The sequence below is a fragment of the Bubalus kerabau genome, chromosome 1 (assembly GCF_029407905.1).
Source record: "Bubalus kerabau isolate K-KA32 ecotype Philippines breed swamp buffalo chromosome 1, PCC_UOA_SB_1v2, whole genome shotgun sequence".
NCBI classification, from domain to species: Eukaryota; Metazoa; Chordata; class Mammalia; order Artiodactyla; family Bovidae; genus Bubalus; species Bubalus kerabau.
This window is the reverse complement of record NC_073624.1, coordinates 184,599,486-184,621,367: the sequence shown is the minus strand read 5'-3', so window position 1 is coordinate 184,621,367 and position 21,882 is coordinate 184,599,486. Positions and strand designations below refer to the sequence as shown.

At 41.7% G+C, this 21,882-nt stretch overlaps 2 protein-coding genes and 2 pseudogenes across 8 annotated transcripts in view; 2 read left to right on the top strand and 2 right to left on the bottom strand.

Moving 5' to 3' along the window:
• Positions 1-21,882, top strand: part of ELOF1 (elongation factor 1) — a 277,100-nt gene that overhangs the window by 180,035 nt on the left and 75,183 nt on the right. The gene's annotated exons all lie outside the window — the stretch shown is intronic.
• On the bottom strand, positions 899-17,898 carry LOC129641243 (vomeronasal type-2 receptor 116-like; annotated as a pseudogene).
• Positions 5,542-5,671, top strand: LOC129642441 (uncharacterized; annotated as a pseudogene).
• On the bottom strand, positions 18,548-21,431 carry LOC129626401 (heterogeneous nuclear ribonucleoproteins A2/B1-like). Its single transcript, XM_055545427.1, has 2 exons — positions 21,292-21,431; positions 18,548-20,334 (listed from the first exon to the last, which is right to left on the bottom strand). The coding sequence occupies exon 2, from the start codon at positions 20,141-20,143 to the stop codon at positions 19,025-19,027; it is 1,119 nt and encodes a 372-aa protein (XP_055401402.1). The 5' UTR covers positions 20,144-20,334; positions 21,292-21,431; the 3' UTR covers positions 18,548-19,024.

Genomic DNA, 21,882 nt, shown 5'->3' with positions numbered 1-21,882 from the left:
AGATTTAAATTTAAATTTAAATCTCTAAAAGAATTCCATTAACACATGTAAAAAGCATGTATACTCTCAATATTTTCTGCTAATATGTATATTTCCACCAGCAGCTGATGAAACCAAACAGACAAAATACAATAAAGGGTAGTCTGAAATGCTTTTCCACATAAAATGAATCTTTTGGATACAAGAATGGCCAAAACAAAAAGAATGTGCTTACTGTATACTGGAGGGTCAAATGATAAAGACTCCACCTGCCATGCGGGAGACCTGGGTTTGATCCCTGGTTTGGGAAGATCCCCTGGAGAAGGAAATGGCAACCCACTCCAGTATTCTTGCTGGGAGAATCCCCATGGACAGAGGAGCTTGGTGGGCTTGGTGGGTTGCAAAGAGTCGGACATGACTGAGTGACAAAGCACAAACAAAAAAGATGCTATATACTAAATGATGGAGGCCCCAGATAGACTTAGTTGCAGAAGCTTTAAGGAGTCATTAATCTGAAATGAAACAATTATTTGTAACTCTTAATGGCTGAGTGTAGTTGTACACAGAGACTTTAAAAAAAGAGAGAGAATCCCTGGCTGAATAGAGGTAAAGTAGTTTTGATTGTTTCTAATATCTGAATGAATAATGTTATCTCTCTGAGTGGTATATTATTCAAAGCAAATGTGAAAGTGAAGTCACTCAGTCATGTCCAACTCTTTGTGACCCCCATGGGCTGTAGCCTACCAAGCTTCTCTGTCCATGGGATTTTCCAGGCAAGAGTACTGGAGTGGGTTGCCATTTCCTTCTCCAGGGGATCTTCCCAACCCAGGGATTGAACCCAGGTCTCCCGCATTGTAAGTAGACGCTTTTACCGTCTGAGCCACCAGGGAAGTCCTAAAGCAAATGTAACAGAGACTTATTATGAGATAAAATCTGCATGCCAATTTCTCTTGGAATCTATTTGATTCTTTAAACCTTTCAGATAATTCATCACAGGTCTTAGGAGGATAATGTAGCACTTTGGGACAAAGATACAGCCTAGGAGACCAGCACTAGAAGCCAAGATGGAGAAGGTCTCCACGGCTGCCATGACCTTGCCCTTGGTGCTGTGGTAGACAGGGAGAATGGTGACCCAGACGCTGAGAAACACCACCATGCGGAAGGTCGGGAACTTGGCTTCATTGAAGGCGTCAGGCAGGTTTCTGTCCAGGAAAGCCAAGGACAAGGTCCCCAGGGCTAAGGAGCCCAGGTAGCCCAGGACACAGTAGAAGGCAGTGACTGAGCCCTTGTTGCACACAATGAGGAGCTCTTTGGGCTCAGAGTGAGTGTCTATCTCAAGGAAAGGGGGAGAGGTTCCCAGCTAGACACCACAGATGATCACCTGGATCAAGGAGCACATGGGAAAGACATAGTTAGTAGCTCCTGTGACCAGCAATCATCCCATGGTTCTTCCTGGTTTCCTGGCCTTGAATGCCAGGATCACAGCCAGGGTTTTGGCTAAAACAGTGGCCACAGCCACGGCGAACACAGATCCAAATGTGATCTGTTGGAGGATGCAGGTGGCTGTGTGGGGATGATTGATGAAGAGTAAGGAGCAGAGGAAGCACAGGAGGAGAGAGATGAGCAGGACATGGCTGAGAGCCCGGTTATTGGCCTTGACTATGGGGGTGTGTCGGTGCTTCACAAAGACCCACAAAACTACAGCTGTGATAACACAGAAGCACAGAGCTGTGCAGGCCAGTGACATCCCCAGAGAACCCTCGAATGCCAGGAAGGTCACAGCCCTGGGGAGGCAGTGATTTCTCTCCCTGTTTGGATACTCTTGGTCTGGGCACAGGGCACACTGCTCTGCATCTAGAGAGAGAGCAGACTCACCATTTCATTATCCCAATTTTTATTTGTAAAGCACTTAAATATGTAGGAAATTGAAATATACCATCTCGTGCAGTGTGCATATTGATCTCCTCTGATGAAATATTCAGACATATCAAATTAGAAAGTGTTGCTGAGAAAGTTAAAATGGAACCTTTATACCTTCTTGATGGGAATGTAAAATGGTGCAGCTGCTGTGAGAAACAGTCTGGCAGTTCTTCTTAAAAATTTAACACAGAATTACTGTTAGAGTGAGCAATTCCTATCTAGGTGTATACTCCCTAAAGTTGAAGGCAGTGAATTGGATAATATCATACCAGCATTACTTACAATAGCCAAAAAACAGAAACAACCCTGATGCCCCTTGAGAGATAAATGATTAAACAAAATGAGGTACATACACACAATGCAAGAATGTCCTGCCTTAAAAAGAAATGAATTTATCTGCCACATGCTACAACACGCATGAACCTTGAAAATATTATCCTTCTGAAAGAAGCCACATGCCAAGGGAGGAATATGCTTTTATTTATGAAAGTACTTAGAATAGTCAGATTCATAGACACAGAAAGTGGAATGATGTTTACCAGGGAATTGAGAGTAACTGTTTCATGGTAACTGATGAAGTTAGGGGTTATAAGTTCTGTGGAAGAACAGTGGAAAAGGTGGTACAGCAATAGAAATTTATTAATGTCCTTGAAATGTACTCAAGAATAATTAAAATGATAAATTTTAATGTGATATATATTTGAGTGCAATAAAAATGAAGATGTCAAAAAATGCATAAATACATGAATTAAGAAACTAATGCCTAGTGACTCCTTTCCCAAAGTGCTCAGTATTCTTTCCATGGAAATAGGTAGGAGGTGGAGTTACTGTAGACCACTATGAAATATTTAACCTGTGTGGTTGGAAACGTATCCCTCTGGACACAAGGCACAAGTGGAAGCAGCAAACAGGTTGTCCTTCCTGTGGGGTTTTTCTGAACCCTGAAATGTAACTCTGGCTACACACAGATATCGGTGTCTGGAAGGAAAGAGAGAGAGTCTTTGGTCAAATTTGGCACATGGTTAGCTGCTGTCAGAGGATGTCTCTATTTCTCTCAGAAGGAAGGATGTTTCCTCTTCTGTGACATCACTAGGTCCCCTCCCCAATCCTAGCCTTGTCACTTTCTCCAGAAATCTGAGTATGAGATACTAAGTGATGTTTCCACATTCTTTCTTCTAAAATATTTATGGAGACAACCCAAATTTTACCAAAGTATTTCAAGGTTTTTGTTTCATATATTCCTGGCAACACAGCTTGACTTTCTCTTGTTAAACCACCTAGTCCAAACATCTCAGTGCAACTATCCCTGTGATAATAACACTGAAGTTTTATGTGCAGAAAACTATTTTCTATGCTCTTCTATTGGCCACATAGAGGATGTAGGTTTTAGGTTAAAGAACCTAACAATGTGGAAAGCAGACACACTATGAAAAGTGGCTTCATAAACAATAAATGTAGACTGTGAAGACACCAACTGTGAGAGAGTGTTATGAACTGCAGATTGTGATTAACACAATTCATGGCTCCTGACAGGAATGGCACAGATTTGTAAAAACAATTCAAAATACTTTTGTGTGCAAAATGTTAAAGCATCACATAGAGAACCACCTTAAAATTAGCCTGAAGTTTTCAAATGTGGGAAATTTTGTGAAAATAGTAGTCAGTGCTTTGAAATACGAATTAAAATGAAGTTTGGCGATCCAGTAATGTGCATATAACCATAGGAAAGTGTAAATGGAATCTACAAAGAAATAGTTAACATTCATAATCTACTGGTGTTTATCTAAACATAAGAAGGGAGTGAAGGGGGGTGGTCCTAAGACAGTGGAGGAATAGGACGGGGAGACCACGTTCTCCCCCACAAATTTATTGAAAGATCATTTGAACACTGAGCAAATTCCACACAACAACTTCTGAACGCTGGAGGACACCAGGCACCCAGAAAGGCAGCTTTTCCCTTCAAAAGCAGGTAGGACAAAATATAAAAGATAAAAAGAGAGAGAGACAAAAGAGTTAGGGACAGAGACCCATCCCAGGGAGGGAGTCGTGAAGGAGAGAAGTTTCCAAACACCAGGAAACCCTGTCACTGGCAGGTCTGTGGGGAGTTTTGGAACCTCAGAGGGCAATATAACCGGGAGGAAAAAACCCAAAACCCACAGATTACACGCCTAACTGCAACTCCCAGTGAAGTAGCCCATACGCTTGCGTCGGCCAGCAGCGAGCAGGGGCTGAACAGGGAGTCATGGGCTGCATGCTTAGGGTAAGGACCAGGCCTGAATGTCCTGAGGACAATCTGAGGGAGCTAACGTGAGATAGCAACCCAAACTGTGGGATAGGCAGAGAGAAAAAAAGAGAGAGAGAACTTTCCTGCGGAAAGCTCTAACCAAAGGCACTGCCGGGCCTGCTCACAGAACAAAGGACTGAGCAAATACCAGAGGAGAGCTAGCGGGTTGTGGACCGGTCCATTCCCACGCCGGAGGCAGAGAGGCAGGCAGGCAACAGCCAGAGCCGGAAGGTAAGGGGCAATCTCAGCCCCAGAGAAGGCATCCTCCACCAAACTGTGAGCAGGCCCTCAGTTGCTAACCAAGTCTTCTGGGATCCTGGATGGTTGACATCTGCCAGAAGGGTTGCAGTCAGAGATCAGCTCCCCAGAAGAGACACATCTGAGATGGCACTCTTGCAGTGCACCCAGGAAACAGGGGCTGGGACCCGGGAGGTGATAAGATGCACCACCCAGCTGGGAGAATGTGCTTGCCAAGCACCTGGTCGCCTGAGATGCTCGGACCTGGGAAGGGCACAAAATGCAGGCCCAGCTGAGTCTGTGCCTTTGTGGAGTACCCAAGTACCTGAACCTGAGTAGCTTAGACCCGGGAAGTGCACACAACCCAGGTCCCACTTTAGAGAGTTCCCCTGCAGAGCAGCCTGGAGCCTGAGCAGTGTAGACTAGGAAAGCACACACGCCATGAGCAGCAGCAAACCCAGTGTGGCCCAGACACTGCAAGCAATACCCACAAATGCCAGTGATATTTGTTTGCGGTGTTCCTCTCTCCCCACAACACAACTGAACAAGTGAGCCTAAATAAGTGACCACCTTCGCCCCCTTGTGTCAGGGTGGAAATTAGACACTGAAGAGACTTGCAAACAGAGGAAGCCAAAATAAACAAAGAAGAGGGAGGCACTCTGGAAGTGACAGGTGCAACAGATTAAAACCCTGTAGTTAGCACTGATTACATTGGAAGGGGTCTATAGACCTTGAAGACTATAAGCTGGAACAAGCTACTATCTGGAACTGAACTGACCCCACACTGCCCTCAACAGCTCCAGAGAAATTCCTAGATATATTTTACAATTATCATCTTTAAATTAAAATTTTTTAAGTTCTTTATTACTCCTTTAATTTTCATTTTTATAACCTACTATTACTTTGCAAAAAAAAGACCCTATTTTTAAAGCAAATTTCACATATATATTTTATAATTTCTGTGATTTTGTTTTGTCTCTTTTTTGTTGTTGTTGTTGTTTTCTTTTTTTGTTTTGTCTCTTTCATATTGTATTTTTGAGAGTCTAACCTCTACTCTAGATTTTTAATCTTTGTTTTTTGCTTTTTGTTATCAATTTTGTAACTTTAAGATTCTAATCTTCAGCTTTGCGCAGTGGCACCATTGTAGCTAATGAGGTTTATCCAAGTCGTGATTATTGCTAATTGAAAAGAATCTAATCTTCAGTACCCATTTTTACTTAGGGGTGTGATTAATGCCTTGATTGCTCTCTCCCCCTTTTGACTCTCCTTTTTGTCCCACAGGTCACCTCTATCTCCTCCCTTCCACTTCTCTTCTCTACCCAAATCTGTGAATCTCTTTCAGTGTTCTGGGCTATGGAGAACACTTAGGGAACTGATTAATGGCTAGATCTGTCTCTCTCCTTTTGACTCCCCCTCTTCTCCTCTTGGTCACCTCTATCTCCTTCCTCCCTCTTCTCTTCTCTGTGTAACTCCATGAACCTCTCTGACTGTTCCAGACTGTGGAGAGCACATAAGGAATTGATTACTGGCTAGAATGCTCTCCCCCCTTTTGATTTCCCCTATTCTCCCCCTGGTCACCTCTATCTCCCTCCTCCCTCTTGTCTTCTCCATGTAACTCAGTGAACCTCTCTGGGTGTCCCTCACTGTGGAGAATCTTTTCACCATTAACCTAGATGTTTTATCATCAGTGCTGTATGGATGGAGAAGTCTTGAGGCTACTGTAAGAATAAGACTGAAAGCCAGAGGCAGGAGACTTAAATCCAAAACTTGAGAACACCAGAAAACTCCTGACTCCAGGGAACATTAATCAACAAGAGCTCATCCAAAAGCCTCCATACCTACACTGAAACCAAACTCCACCCAAGAGCTAACAAGTTGCAGAGCCAGACATACCAAGCTAATTCTCCAGCAATGCAGGAACATAGCCCTGAGCATTAAAATACAGGCTGCCCAAAGTCACACCAAACCCATAGACACCTCAAAACTCACTACTGGACACTTCATTGCACTCCAGAGAGAAGAGATCCAGCTCCACCCACCAGAACACTGATGCAAGCTTCCCTAACCAGGAAACCTTGACAAGCCACTAGTCCAACCCCACCCACAGGGAGCAACCTCCACAATAAAGAGGAGCCACAAACTTCCAGCATACAGAAAGGCCATCCCAAATAGAGCAATTTAAACAAGATGAAAAGGCAGAGAAATATTCAGCAGGTAAAGGAACATGATAAGTGCCCACCAAACCAAACAAAAGAGAAGGAGATAGGGAGTCTACCTGAAAAAGAATTCAAAATAATGATAGTAAAGGTGATCCAAAATCTTGGAAACAAAATGCAGTTACGGATAAATGGTCTGGAGACAAGGATTGAGAAGATGCAAGAAATTTTTGACAAGGACCTAGAAGAAATAAAAAAGGGCTAATCAATAATGAATAATGCAATAACTGAGATCAAAAGCACTCTGGAGGGAACCAACAGTAGAATAACTGAGGCAGAAGATAGGATAAGTGAAGTGGAAGATAGAATGGTGGAAATAAATGAAGCAAAGAAAAAAAGAATTAAAAGAAATGAGGACAACCTCAGAGACCTCTGGGATAATGTCAAACACCCCAACATTGGAATCATAGCAGTCCCAGAAGAAGAAGACAAAAAGAAAGGCCATGAGAAAATACTTGAGATAATAGTTGAAAACTTCCCTAAAATAGGAAAGGAAATAGCCATCCAAGTCCAAGAAACCCCGAGAGTCCCAAACAGGATAAACCCAAGGTGAAATACCTCAAGATATATTAATCAAATTAACAAAGATCAAACACAAAGAGCAAATATTAAACGCAGCAAAGGAAAGGCAACAAATAACACACAAGGGGATTCCCATAAGGATAACAGCTGATCTTTCAGTAGAAACTCTTCAGGCCAGAAGGGAATGGCAGGAAAGTGATGAAAGAGAAAAACCTACAACCCAGATTTCTGTACCCATAAGGATCTCATTCAAATATAAAGGAGAAATCAAAAGTTTTACAAACAAGCAAAAGCTGAGAGAATTCAACACCACCAAACCAGCTCTTCAACAAATGGTATAGGATCTTCTCTAGACAGGAAACACAGAAAAGGTGTATAAACTCGAACCCAAAACAACAAAGTAAATGGCAATGGGATCATACTTATCAATAATTACCTTAAATGTAAATGGACTGAATGCCCCCAACCAAAAGACAAAGACTGGCTGAATGGATATAAAAACAAGACCCCTATATATGCTGTGTACAAAAGACCCACAGCAAACCAAAGACAGATACAGACTGAAAGTGAAGGGCTGGAAAAAGATATTTCACCCAAATGAAGACCAAAAGAAAGCAGGAGTAGCAATACTCATATCAGATAAAATAGACTTTGAAATAAAGGCCATGAAAAGAGACAAAGAAGGACACTACATAATGATCAATCCAAGAAGAAGATATAACAATTATAAATATATACGCACTTGCCAAATTCAGACTTAAATTGAAGAAAATAGGGAAAACAAATAGACCATTCAGGTCTAAATCAAATGACCTAAATCAAATCCCTTATGATTATACAGTGGAAGTGAGAAATAGATTTAAGGGACTAGATCTGATAGACAGAGTGCTTGATGAACTGTGGATGGAGGTTCATGACATCCCCAAGAAAAAGAAATGCAAAGAAAGCAAAATGGCTGTCTGAGGAGGCCTTACAAATAGCTGTGAAAAGAAGTGAAAAGCAAAGAAGAAAAGAAAAGATATACCCATTTGAATGCAGAGTTCCAAAGACTAGCAAGGAGAGATAAGAAAGCCTTCCTCAGTGATCAATGCAAAGAAGTAAAGGAAATGGGAGTGGGAGAGAATGTGAAAGACTAGAGATCTCTTCAAGAAAATTAGAGATACAAGGGAACATTTCATGCAAAGATGGGCTCGATAAAGGACAGAAATGGTATGGACCTAACAGAAGCAGAAGATATTAAGAAGAGGTGGCAAGAATACACAGAAGAACTATACAAAAAAGATCTTCACGACCCAGATAATCACGATGGTGTGATCACTCACCTAGAGCCAGACATCCTGGAATGTGAAGTCAAGTGGGCTTTAGGAAGCATCACTATGAACAAAGCTGGTGGAGGTGATGGAATTCCAGTTGAGCTATTTCAAATCCTGAAAGTTGATGCTGTGAAAGTGCTGTACTCAATATACCAGCAAATTTGGAAAACTCAGCAGTGGCCACAGGACTGGAAAAGGTCAGTTTTCATTCCAATCCCAAAGAAAGGCAATGCCAAAGAATGCTCCAACTACTGCACAATTGCACTCATCTCACCCACTAGCAAAGTAATGCTCAAAATTCTCCAAACCAGGCTTCAGCAATACATGAACTGTGAACTTCCAGATGTTCAAGCTGGATTTGGAAAAGGCAGAGGAATCAGAGATCAAATTTCCAACATCCACTGGATCATCAAAAAAGCACGAGAGTTCCAGAAAAATATCTATTTCTGTTTTATTGACTATGCCAAAGCCTTTGACTGTGTGGATCACAATAAACTGTGGAAAATTCTGAAAGAGATGGGAATACCAGACCACCTGACCTGACTCTTGATAAATCTGTATGCAGGTCAGGAAGCAACAGTTAGAACTGGACATGGAACAACAGACCCTGCTTATTTAACTTCTATGCAGAGTACATCATGAGAAATGCTGGGCTGGATGAAGCACCAGCTGGAATCAAGATTGCCAGGAGAAATATCAATAACCTCAGATATGCAGATGACACCACCCTTATGGCAGAAAGTGCAGAAGAACTAAAGAGCCTCTTGAGGAAAGTGAAAGACGAGAGTGAAAAAGTTGGCTTAAAGCTCAATATTCAGAAAACTAAGATCATGGCATCTGGTCCATCACTTCATGGCAGATAGATGGGGAAACAGTGGAAACAGTGACTAACTTTATTTGGGGGGCTCCAAAATCACTGCAGATGGTGACTGCAGCCATGAAATTAAAAGACGCTTACTCCTTGGAAGGAAAGTTATGACCAACCTAGACAGTATATTCAAAAGCAGAGACATTACTTTGCCAACAAAGGGCTGTCTAATCAAGGCTATGGTTTTTCCAGTAGTCATGTATGGATGTGAGGGTTGGACTGTAGAGAAAGCTGAGTGCCAAAGAATTGATCCTTTTGAACTGTGGTGTTGGATAAGACTCTTGAGAGTCCGTTGAACTGCTAGGAGATCCAAACAGTCCATCCTAAAGGAGATCAGTCCTGAGTGTTCACTGGAAGGAGTGATGTTGAAGCTGAAACTCCAATACTTTGGCCACCTGATGCAAAGAACTGACTTATTGGAAAATACCCTGATGCTGGGAAAGACTGAAGGTGGAAGGAGAAGGGGACAACAAAGGATGAGATGGTTGGATGGCATCACTGACTCGATGGACATGAGTTTAGGTAAACTCCAGGAGTTGGTGATGGACAGGGAAGCCTGGCATGCTGCAGTCCATGGGGTCGCAAAGAGTCGGACATGACTTAGCGACTGAACTGAACTAGACGTAGGAGCACCACAACATGTAAGGCAAATGCTAACAAGTATGAAAGGGGAAATTAACAGTAACACAATAATAGTGGGAGACTTTAATACCCCAGTCACATGTATGTATAGATCAACTAAACAGAAAATTAGCAAAGAAACGCAAACTTTAAATGATACAATGGACCAGTTAGACCTAATTGATATTTATAGGACAGATCAGATCAGTCGCTCAGTCGTGTCCGACTCTTTGCAACCCCATGAATCGCAGCACGCCAGGCCTCCCTGTCCATCACCAACTCCCGGAGTTCACTCAGACTCACGTCCATCGAGTCAGTGATGCCATCAAGCCATCTCATCCTCTGTCATCCCCTTCTCCTCCTGCCCCTAATCCCTCCCAGCATCAGAGTCTTTTCCAGTGAGTCAACTCTTCGCATGAGATGGCCAAAGTACTGGAGTTTCAGCTTTAGCATCATTCCTTCCAAAGAAATCCCAGGGCTGATCTCCTTCAGAATGGACTGGTTGGATCGCCTTGCAGTCCAAGGGACTCTCAAGAGTCTTCTCCAACACCACACTTCAAAAGCATCAATTGTTCGGTACTCAGCCTTCTTCACAGTCCAACTCTCACATCTATACATGACCACAGGAAAAACCATAGCCTTGACTAGACGAATCTTTGTTGGCAAAATAATGTCTCTGCTTTTGAATATGCTATCTAGGTTGGTCCTAACTTTCCTTCCAAGGAGTAAGCGTCTTTTAATTTCATGGCTGCAGTCACCATCTGTAGTGATTTTGGAGCCCAGAAAAATAAAGTTAGTCACTGTTTCCACTGTTTCCCCATCTATTTCCCATGAAGTGGTGGGACCAGATGCCATGATCTTAGTTTTCTGAATATTGAACTTTAAGCCAACTTTTTCGCTCTCCACTTTCACTTTCATCAAGAGGCTTTGGAGTTCCTCTTCATTTTCTGCCATAAGGGTGGTGTCATCTGCATATCTGAGGTTATTGATATTTCTCCTGACAATCTTGATTCCAGTTTGTGTTTCTTCCAGTCCAGGATTTCTCATGATGTGCTCTGCATATAAGTTAAATAAACAGGGTGACAATATACAGCCTTGACGTACTCCTTTTCCTATTTGGAACCAGTCTGTTGTTCCATGTCCAGTTCTAACCGTTGCTTCCTCACCTGCATACAAATTTCTCAAGAGGCAGATCAGGTGGTCTGGTATTCCTATCTCTTTCAGAATTTTCCACAGTTTATTGTGATCCACACAGTCAAAGGCTTTGGCATAGTCAATAAAGCAGAAATAGATGTTTTTCTGGAACTCTTGCTTTTTCTATGATCCAGCGGAGGTTGGCAATTTGATCTCTGGTTCCTCTGCCTTTTCTAAAACCAGCTTGAACATCAGGAAGTTCACAGTTCACATATTGCTGAAGCCTGGCTTGGAGAATTTTGAGCATTACTTTACTAGCATGTGAGATGAGTGCAATTGTGCGGTAGTTTGAGCATTCTTTGGCATTGCCTTTCTTTGGGATTGGAATGAAAACTAAAACAATGAATTTCATCTTTTTCTCAAGTGCACACGGAAACTTCTCCAGGATAGCTCACATCCTGGGCCATAAATCTAGCCTTGGTAAATTTAAAAAAATGAAGTCATTTCAAGCATCTTTGCCGATCACAGTGTGCTAAGATTAGATGTTAACTACAGGAAAAAACTATTAAAAATGCAAACATATGGAGGCTAAACCACATGCTTCTGAATAACCAACAAATCACAGAAGAAATCAAAAAAGAAATCAAAATATGCAAAGAAACGAATGAAAACGAAAACACAACAACCCAAAACCTATGGGATTCAGTAAATGCAGTGCTAAGGGGAAGGTTCATAGCAATACATGCTTACCTCAAGAAACAAGAGGAAAATCAAATAAATAACCTACCTTTACACCTAAAGAGACCATAGCAAAAATCGACAAAGCTAAAAGCTGGTTCTTTGAGAAAATAAATAAAATAGACAAACCATTAGGCAGACTCATCAAGAAAAAGAGAGAGAAGAATCAAATCAACAAAATTAGAAATGAAAATGGGGAAATCACAACAGATAACACAGAAATACAAAGGATCATAAGAGACTACTATCAGCAACTATATGCCAATAAAATTGACAACTTGGAAGAAATGGACGAATTCTTAGAAAAGTATAACCTTCCAAAACTGAACCAGGAAGAAATAGAAAACCTTAACAGACCCATCACAAGCATGGAAATCAAAACTGTAATCAGAAATCTTCCAACAAACAAAAGCCCAGGACCAGATGGCTTCACGGCTGAATTCTACCAAAAATTTACAGAAGAGCTAACGCCTATCCTACTCAAAGTCTTCTGGAAAATTGCAGAGGAAGGTAAACTGCCAAACTCATTCTATGAGGCCACCATCACCCTAATACCAAAACCAGACAAAGATGCCACAAAAAAAAGAAAACTACAGGCCAAAATCACTGATGAACATAGATGCAAAAATTCTTTAAAAAATTCTAGCAAACAGAATCCAACAACATATTAAAAAGATCATATATCATGACCAAGAGAACTTTATCCCAGGGATGCAAGGGTTCTTCAATATTTGCAAATCAATCAATGTGATACACCACATTAACAAATTGAAAGATAAAAACTATATGATTATCTCAATAGATGCAAAGAAAGCCTTTGACAAAATTCAACATCTGTTTATGATAAAAACCCTCCAGAAAGCAGGCATAAAAGGAACATACCTCAACATAATATAAGCCATATATGATAAATCCACAGTAAACATTATCCTCAATGGTGAAAAATTGAAAGCATTTCCCCTAAAGTCAGGAACAAGACAAGGGTGCCCACTCTCACCACTACTATTCAACATAATTTTGGAACTTTTAGCCACAGCAATCAGAGAAGAAAAAGAAATAAAAGGAATCCAGATTGGAAAAAAAAAAAAAAACTCTCACTGTTTACAGATGACATGATCCTCTTCATAGAAAACCCAAAAGACACCACCAGAAAATTACTAGAGCTAATCAATGAATATAGTAACGTTGCAGGATATAAAATCAACACACAGAAATCCCTTGCATTCCTATACACTAACAATGAGAAAACAGAAAGAGAAATTAAGGAAACAATTCCATTCACCATTGTGATGAAAAGAATAAAATACTTAGGAATAAATCTACCTAAAGAAACTAAAGACCTATATATAGAAAACTATAAAACACTGATGAAAGAAATAAAAGATGACACAAATTGATGGAGAAATATACCATGTTCATGGATCGGAAGAATCAATATAGTGAAAATGTATATACTACCCAAAGCAATCTATAGATTCAATGCAATCCCTATCAAGCTACCAATGGTATTTTTCACAGAACTAGAACAAATAATTTCACAATTTGTATGGAAATACAAAAAACCTCAAATAGCCAAAGCAATCTTGAGAAAGAAGAATGGAACTGGAGGAATCAACCTGCCTGACTTCAGGCTCTACTAAAAAGCCACAGTCGTCAAGACAGTATGGTACTGGCACAAAGACAGAAATATAGATCAATGGAACAAAATAGAAAGCCCAGAGATAAACCCACGCACCTATAGACACCTTATCTTTGACAAAGGAGGCAAGAATATACAATGGAGAAAAGACAATCTCTTTAACAAGTGGTGCTGGGAAAACTGGTCAACCACTTGTAAAAGAATGAAACTAGAACACTTTCTAACACCATACACAAAAATAAACTCAAAATGGAATGAAGATCTAAATATAAGACCAGAAACTATAAAACTCCTAGAGGAAAACATAGGCAAAACACTCTGACATAAATCACAGCAGGATCCTCTATGACCCACCTCCCAGAGTAATGGAAATAAAAGCAAAAATAAACAAATGGGACCTAATTAAACTTAAAAGCTTTTGCACAACGAAGGAAACTATAGGCAAGGTGAAAAGACAGCCTTCAAAATGGGAGAAAATAATAGCAAATGAAGCAACTGACAAAGAATCAATCTCAAAAATATACAAACAGCTCATGCAGCTCAATTCCAGAAAAATAAGTGACCCAATCAAAAAATGGACCAAAAAGCTAAACAGACATTTCTCCAAAGAAGACATAAGGTGGCTAACAGACACACGAAAAGATGCTCAACATCACTTATTATCAGAGAAATGCACATTAAAAGCACAATGAGGTACCATCTCACGCTGGTCAGAATGGCTGCTATCAAAAAGTCTACAAACAATAAATGCTGGAGAGGGTGCAGAGAAAAGGGAAACCCATTACACTGTTGGTGGGAATGCAAACTAGTACAGCCACTATGAAGAACAGTGTGGGTATTCCTTAAAAAATGACATAGAACTCCCATACAACCCAGCAATCCCACTGCTGGGTATATACACTGAGGAAACCAGAATTGAAAGAGACACGTGTACCCCAATGTTCATGGCAGCACTGTTTACAATAGCCAGGACATGGAAGCAACCTAGATGCCCATCAGCAGACAAGTGGATAGGAAACCTGTGGTACATATACACAATGGAATATTACTCAGCCATTAAAAAGCATGCATTTGAATCAGTTCTAATGAGATGGATGAAACTGGAGCCTATTATACAGAGTGGAGTAAGTCAGCCCTAGGAAATTTCAAAAGACATGGGAAATAAAGGAAGTCTTAGATTAGTCCATTAGAGAGCCACTAGGTAGGTGAAAAAAAAAAGTTATGATTTTTTTAGCATAAGGTTCATATGGCTCCTTCTGGTACTAGAAACCTGTGTGAAGAAAGTGGGGTGTTGTTTAATAGGTCTGTTTTGGGAAGGAAAGTAACAAGTGGTACCTGCTTAAATTAAAACATCATGAAGCTTTATAACAAAATCCAGCTCTATCTTTTTACTCTTCATTAAGAATTCCACATGTTGGAAACTAGAGTTTGGATACCAAGATCCCAGCATGTTTCTTTTAAATTTATATTAAAAGCTATTAAAAATAGGTACTTTATTTGATCTGATTATTTGATTTGATTTAATCAACAACTTGACAATATGTATTTGCTTCTTGTGTTTGAGGACAGAAATTTCTAAATATATTCTGAAATGGATTTGTAGATTCACAAAAGCCTGCATTAATTCACTTCTAAACCATGTAACTTATTTTGAGTTTATAATTATCATCAGTGTTCTCACATTTTAAATTGTTTGCAGATTTCATAGGAATAGTTATATCTAAAAATAGTTCATTTTCCAGGGTCTGTAGAATATCAGGGAGACCTCATTTCTCTTTGTTACAACAATCATTTCAATGAACATTTGGATAACGGCATATACACAACTATAGATGAAAGTGTTGGATTCTGTTATGGTAATTACGTCGAAACTTCGTGACATTAAGTACACTCCAAGGAAATGTTTAGATTTTTACAGTTTTATGGTTTTCATATGTTTTGTTAAGTCTCCTCTGGATATTTTACTATATTGCACTCTGCTGCTACTGCTGCTAAGTCGCCTCAGTCATGTCCGACTCTGTGCGACCCCACAGATGGCAGCCCACCAGGCTCCCCCGTCCCTGGGATTCTCCAGGCAAGAACACTGGAGTGGGTTGCCATTTCCTTCTCCAATGCATTACAGTGAAAAGTGAAAGTGAAGTTGCTCAGTCGTGCCCGACTCCCAGCGACCCCATGGACTGCAGCCTACCAGCCTCCTCCATCCATGGGATTTTCCAGGCAAGAGTACTGGAGTGGGGTACCATTGCCTTCTCTGTATTATGCTCTAAACTAGGACAATTTTCCCAGCATGCATTCTAATACAAATAATTAGTAAGTAGAACACTCCCCCATGGTGAAAGTCCCTCAGTCGTGTCTGACTCTTTGCAACCCCATGGGCTATACAGTCCATGGAATTCTCCAGGCCAGAATGTTGAAGTGGGTAGCCATTCTCTTCTCCAGGAAATCTTCCCAATCCAGGGATCAAACCCAGGTCTCCCACATTGCAGGCAGATTCTTTACCAGCTGAGCCACAAGGGAAGCCCTAAAACATGGACTTTATCTAATTGTGTGGCATGCATATCTCTGGTTGAGTTAGTGTAATTGACCGTGATAGAGGTCAAATAATTAGTAGCTTCCACCAAACTAGAAAATGTATGCACCTGAAATATTTCCATCAAACACTCCATTTCATATTTTGGTAAAAGAAGCAGAAGCAAAGCATGAGGAAAAGAAACATGAAATGAGACAGCTGGAAGGGACAAAGATTTGGCGGAGGTCCTCAAACAGAAGAGTAGAAACAGGATTGACATTCTCCCCTCAAATTAGCAACTCTCCAGTAGCAGGGCAGCTGCCAACAGAATTAGTGTTGAAAAAATTCCAGACATAACTAATAAGGAAATAAGGTGCACAGGTTCTAAACACGTCTTCCACTTCTGAGGACATGGGCGTGTTGATCAACATTGCAGAACCATTAGAAACTCTATGAACCAGCAAAACATGAACAGAAAACAGACTGCTTGATGCAAACCCATTGTTAAGCCCTGCTACAGTAACTCAACTAGAGACCTTCATGCCACACAGTTAAAGTCCATGTTTTAGGGCAGAATTTATCACTTTCCCCAGCGAAACTAATGATATAGATAAAAATGAAGGGCTTTACTGTCTTCTGACATAGTATCTACTTTTTTTCTTTTGCTTCCAGAATATTGGGCTGAATACCTCACTCTTGGTGGGAGTGAATTAATAATATTAATATTTGATGGGACTCATTTTTTAAGGGTGGAAAATCCAGGTCACTTCGGGTCTCTCCATGGAGGCACATTTCAGCAATATCTTTGTCAGCAGTCAACATTCAGGCTGAGCCACTTTCTCTAAGAGTGGCCTCAGGCCAGGGGACCAGTGTTTCAAAGGGATTGTGTGCCTCAGTCTAAGGGTTCTAGCAGCAGGAGGGGCTGGGATTCAGCAGTCTCACTAATTTTAAGACCTCCAGGAACAGAGCTTGGAAATCCTGCTGGTGAATAGAGAAGGAAAGATGCATAATTCTCTCCTCTCTTGAAAGGAGTGAAGAGGGAAAATTTTTCAGATAATAGAAGGACAAAGAAGGATAGAATATTCAGAATTCTTTGGTCTACATCTCTGCCACTTTTGTGCACATCTCAGATCGTTTTCAAGGAGATGAAACACACATATATGCAAATGCAAACAAGAACTTAATCATAAGGTATTATCAGTTGCTTTGGCCTTCTCAGGAAGGAGATCTGGAATACACCTGCTTGTAGTTTTAATGTATGGATGGGGGGAAACCCACCACCACATCCCCATCTTTATACACTCTGTGCTTCAGGCAATCTGCCTAAACTGCAAACTGTATCCACATGCAGTGTGTAAAGACTGCAGGAGCAAGAAAAGATAAATCGGAGAGAACGACATAGCAGGAGATGCCCAACCAAGAGACCAAGCCCTGTATCTAGGCTCAGCTCATGAAAAGAGGGATCGGCATCTGATCCCTGCTCTGCTCTCAAAAAGGAAAATGCCCCTCACGTCAGCCCAGCCTATGCCCACGACCCCTCTGTCTTTCAGCTTGTGGAAAACTTGCAGGGCGTGTGCCAGACTGGTGTGCCAGACCAGGGCACACTTAGAATCAGAGAGCAGGTGAGCAGAGACCTCACCCTCGGTGTCCCTGTGACACGAGCAGCCTGCCTTCCCCTTCTTTTTACTGCTTCATGTCAGTCCCATGGAGGAGCTCTGGGGAGGCTCCTGTCCTGGCGCTCTGCACCTGCCTCCCTCCATCCTGGTGAAAAACAATGACCATAAACATGTTTTTCCCCTTCCCTCTGTGATTGCATCATAGTCTGTGACTCCCAAACTTCAGGGCTTGGGAGCAGAGAGGGAGGTGTGGGGGAGACAAGTCCATCCCGACACTGAGGGCTCTGCCCTCCTATGTCCATGATTGACGTCCCTGCATGGAGCTCATAGTGGCTGTGTCAGACACACCAAAGGGAAACTTTTCTGCACTCTTGGTGAGAACGTCAATCGGTGCAGCCATTAAGAAAAAACAAAACAAAACAGTACGGAGGTTCATCAAAAAATTAAAATTAGAACTGCTGTAGGAAGGCACTGGCACCCCACTCCAGTACTCTTGCCTGGAAAATCCCATGGATGGAGGAGCCTGGTAGGCTGCAGTCCATGGGGTCGCTGAGGGTCGGACACGACTGAGGGACTTCACTTTCACTTTTCACTTCCTTGCGTTGGAGAAGGAAATAGCAACCCACTCCAGTGTTCTTGCTTGGAGAATCCCAGGGACGGGGGAGCCTGGTGGGCTGCCATCTGTGGGGTCACACAGAGTCGGACATGACTGAAGTGACTTAGTAGCAGCAACAGCAGCAGCAGGAACCAGCAATTCCACTTCTGGGTATGTATCAGGAAAAAAATGAAGCCAGTATCCTAAATAATCATCTACCTTCACATGATCATTGCAGGATCATTTCCAATAGTCCAGACATGGGAAAATATAAAAATATCAAATATCAAAAGATGAGTATATTTAAAAAGAGTGGATTTTATATTTTATGCATAGGTGGGTACAAACTACTACCATTTCACCTTTTAAATTATTTTATTAAATCTTCAATGTACAATAGCTTCTTTACACATGACCTAAATTTCTTTAGAAGAATGATGTTAGTTCTTATTACATGGTGATTCTAGCTAGCAGTTTTAAAAATATGGGGAAAATCTTGAAAAAGGATTTTCACATGTCACCCAAAATTTTAAAATTTAACATTATCAAAGAAAGAGATGCTTCTACACTCTTGAACAGTGGCCACTGGAAAGACATTACAAAAAGAAAGAATTATGTCTCAAAAGCATTTTTTATATGACTTTTTTCCTCCAAGGACGGTAATTTTTTTTACATAATTAAGTCCACTCACAAAATGGCTCTCTGCATGTGCTCTCATGCCTTGGGCCACATCACCAAATATTTATGCATGACTGAAATGAGAGTTTCCTTGATATTGTTATTTCCATAGCCTGAAGCTATTCTGTTACCTCCGGGCTCTCATTCTCCCTGATTTATACAATCAAGCCCCTGTCAAATAACAAGCTCAATATCGCCCTCTCTCCATAACCCCCCCTTCCTCCATGGCCTCCTGGACAATAGTTTCCTCCACCATATGATCCTCCCATATTCCTCCTACCACTCAGTTTCCCACTCTTCAGTAACTCGTACTTTGAAGGTTTCTGCTTATAATTTCCCAAATTATTGCAATTCTGACTTCCATCGTTCCTTCCTCCATAGTTGGTATAACCAGCTCTGCAGCCCCTATCCTGGTGGCCATGTCCAGGTCCTTCTCCATCACAACCTCCTCGTCCTTCTCCATAACCAGGATTAACCCTCAAACTACCACCTCCTGGTCCTCCTCCATACCCATGGTCACCATCCCCAGATTCACCACTGCTTCCACCTCCATCAGATCCTTCTCTAAAGTCCCTTCCTCGTCCAGCTCCAAAATTTCCACCACCACCATGCAAGTATAGGAAATCAGCTTTACCTCCTCCCCTTCCTATTCTAGAATGCTGGAGTTCCTGCATTTCTTGTCTAGATAAGGCCTTTCTTACTTCTGCGTGATGACCATTGATGGTATGGTATTTCTGCAACACAAGCTTATCCACGGGATCATGGTCATCAAAAGTCACAAACCCAAAGCCTCTTTTCCTTCCAGACTCCCTATCACTAATGATCTCAATGGCATTGATTTTTCCATATTTCCCAAAGTAATCTCTAAGATGATGCTTCTCCGTGTCTTCTCCAATTCTACAAACAAACAGCTTCTTCACAGTGACAAGAGCCCCTGGTTTTCCATAGTCCTCTCTTGGGACAGCACGTTTGGGGGCGACCCTTTTCCCATCGATGGAATGAGGTCTGGCCGCCATGGCAGCATCCACCTCAGCCATGGAGGAAAATGTGACAAAACCAAATCTTCTTGATGTCTGGCTGGCGGGGTCTCTTACGACCACACAGTCTGTAAGATATCCCCACTGCCGGTAGTAGTTCCATAGAGTTTCTTCTGTGGTTTCAGAGCTCAAGCCACCAACAAAGAGTTTGCGGAATTTTTCATTATCTCTCTTGTTCCTCTCCAACGGATCAGATGTTGACATTTCCTTCATTGCACGCTTGGTCGCTTGAGCCATTTTTCTGAAGCTGAGGAGGATGAGGGAGATCTCAGCGACTGACAGGAACCTGACCAGTCCCGGCTCCCGGCTTCCGCTGCTCCGGAAACAGAGCCTCCAGAAGAACCTCCACGTCCTGGCCTCGGGGGTGCTATTACTGCCTCTGGAGCCTCTGTCGCCCTTGAATCAGTCTTGAGCAACTTTCAATTTTTCTGCAAAACATTATTTAACAGAGTGACCTTTCCTGATGCATATTACCTTCTCTATGTTGATTTCTTCCCATTTTTAATTCTATCTGCATTATTATCTATTAATTTTATACTGTTTTTCTCACAAATGGTATATTCAGTGAATAGATGACTAATGTGGACTTTAAGGTTTTATGCTGAGCTATTTACCTTTTGCTTTGGCTTGCCTGGTGGCTTCAACGGTAAAGAATATGCCTGCAGTGCGGGAGACCCACATTCCATCCCTGGGTGGGAAGATACCCTTGAGAAGGGAATGGTTACCCACTCCAGTATTCAGAGGAGCCTGGCAGACTATAGTCCATGGGGTCATAAAGAGTTAAACACAGCTGAATGACTAACATACACACACATGGGGAAAGTGAAGCTGGAAAGGATAAAGGGAGGAAGAAATTAAAATTACTGATGATGAAAAGATTGGTGGTGTGGTGGTTTAGTCACTAAGTTGTGTCCGACTCTTCAACCCTGTAGATGGGCCATAGCCCGCCAGGCTCCTCTGTCCATGGAGTTCTCCAGGCAAGAATACTGGAGTGGGTTGTCATTTCCTACTCCAGGGGAAAGCCTAACTGAGGACATACTTGAGCAGAAAACTTAATTGCAAAAGAAAGAGAAAGAAAGAAAGAGAAGGACTCAACCACAGCGTGGGTAAAGAATTTTCCACAGAGGACAACAATTAAACAAAGCAGAGCCAAGAATTGCTTCCATTTCTTGGTGATGTCGAATTTTTTTTTTTTGATCTGTCCTGTTATTCCAAGAAAGTTTCAAATGCAAAACTATACAAAACTTTGAATATTTTGTAACATTAACATTTAGGATATACCTTTCAATAACATAACTTTTTCTTGTAAGAGCTAACTCTAGGAAATTTCACCAAGAAAAGATGCAAGTGGACACTGTTCCCATCAATATGGATGCCCCACTTACCAGAACAGGCTGATCTGTGAAAGAGGCTGATGCTGGTTCCCCCTGATTCAAGAGCTGTCCTGTGACCCAATCCGGAGATGCAGACCGCCTGTAGCTTGCCAGAGAAAGCAGTGATTTCTGCCTCAGATTCCCCTTTTATGGAGGGAGTGGGTAACCCAATCAGTGGATTTTTCAAAGACACACCCTATCTCAGATCAAAGGGATTTAAGAGATTCTTCGGTCTTTATACACAAATGCAAAAATAGGAGGCTGTTAACACTGTCAGAAACTACCCTAGATGAAAAAAATGGGATTTCGTTGTTGGCACCATGGATGAGAATCCGCCTGCTAAAGCAAGGGACACAGGTTCGATCCCCAGTCTGGAAAGATTCCGCATGCTGTGAAGCAACTAAGCCAGTGTGCCAGCTCAACTACTGAGCCCGCACTCTAGAGCCTGTGGTCTGCAACAATAGAAGCCCCTGCTGCTGCTGCTGCTGCTAAGTCGCTCCAGTCGTGTCCAACTCTGTGCGACCCCATAGATGGCGGCCCACCAGGCTCCCCCGTCCTTGGGATTCTCCAGGCAAGAACACTGGAGTGGGTTGCCATTTCCTT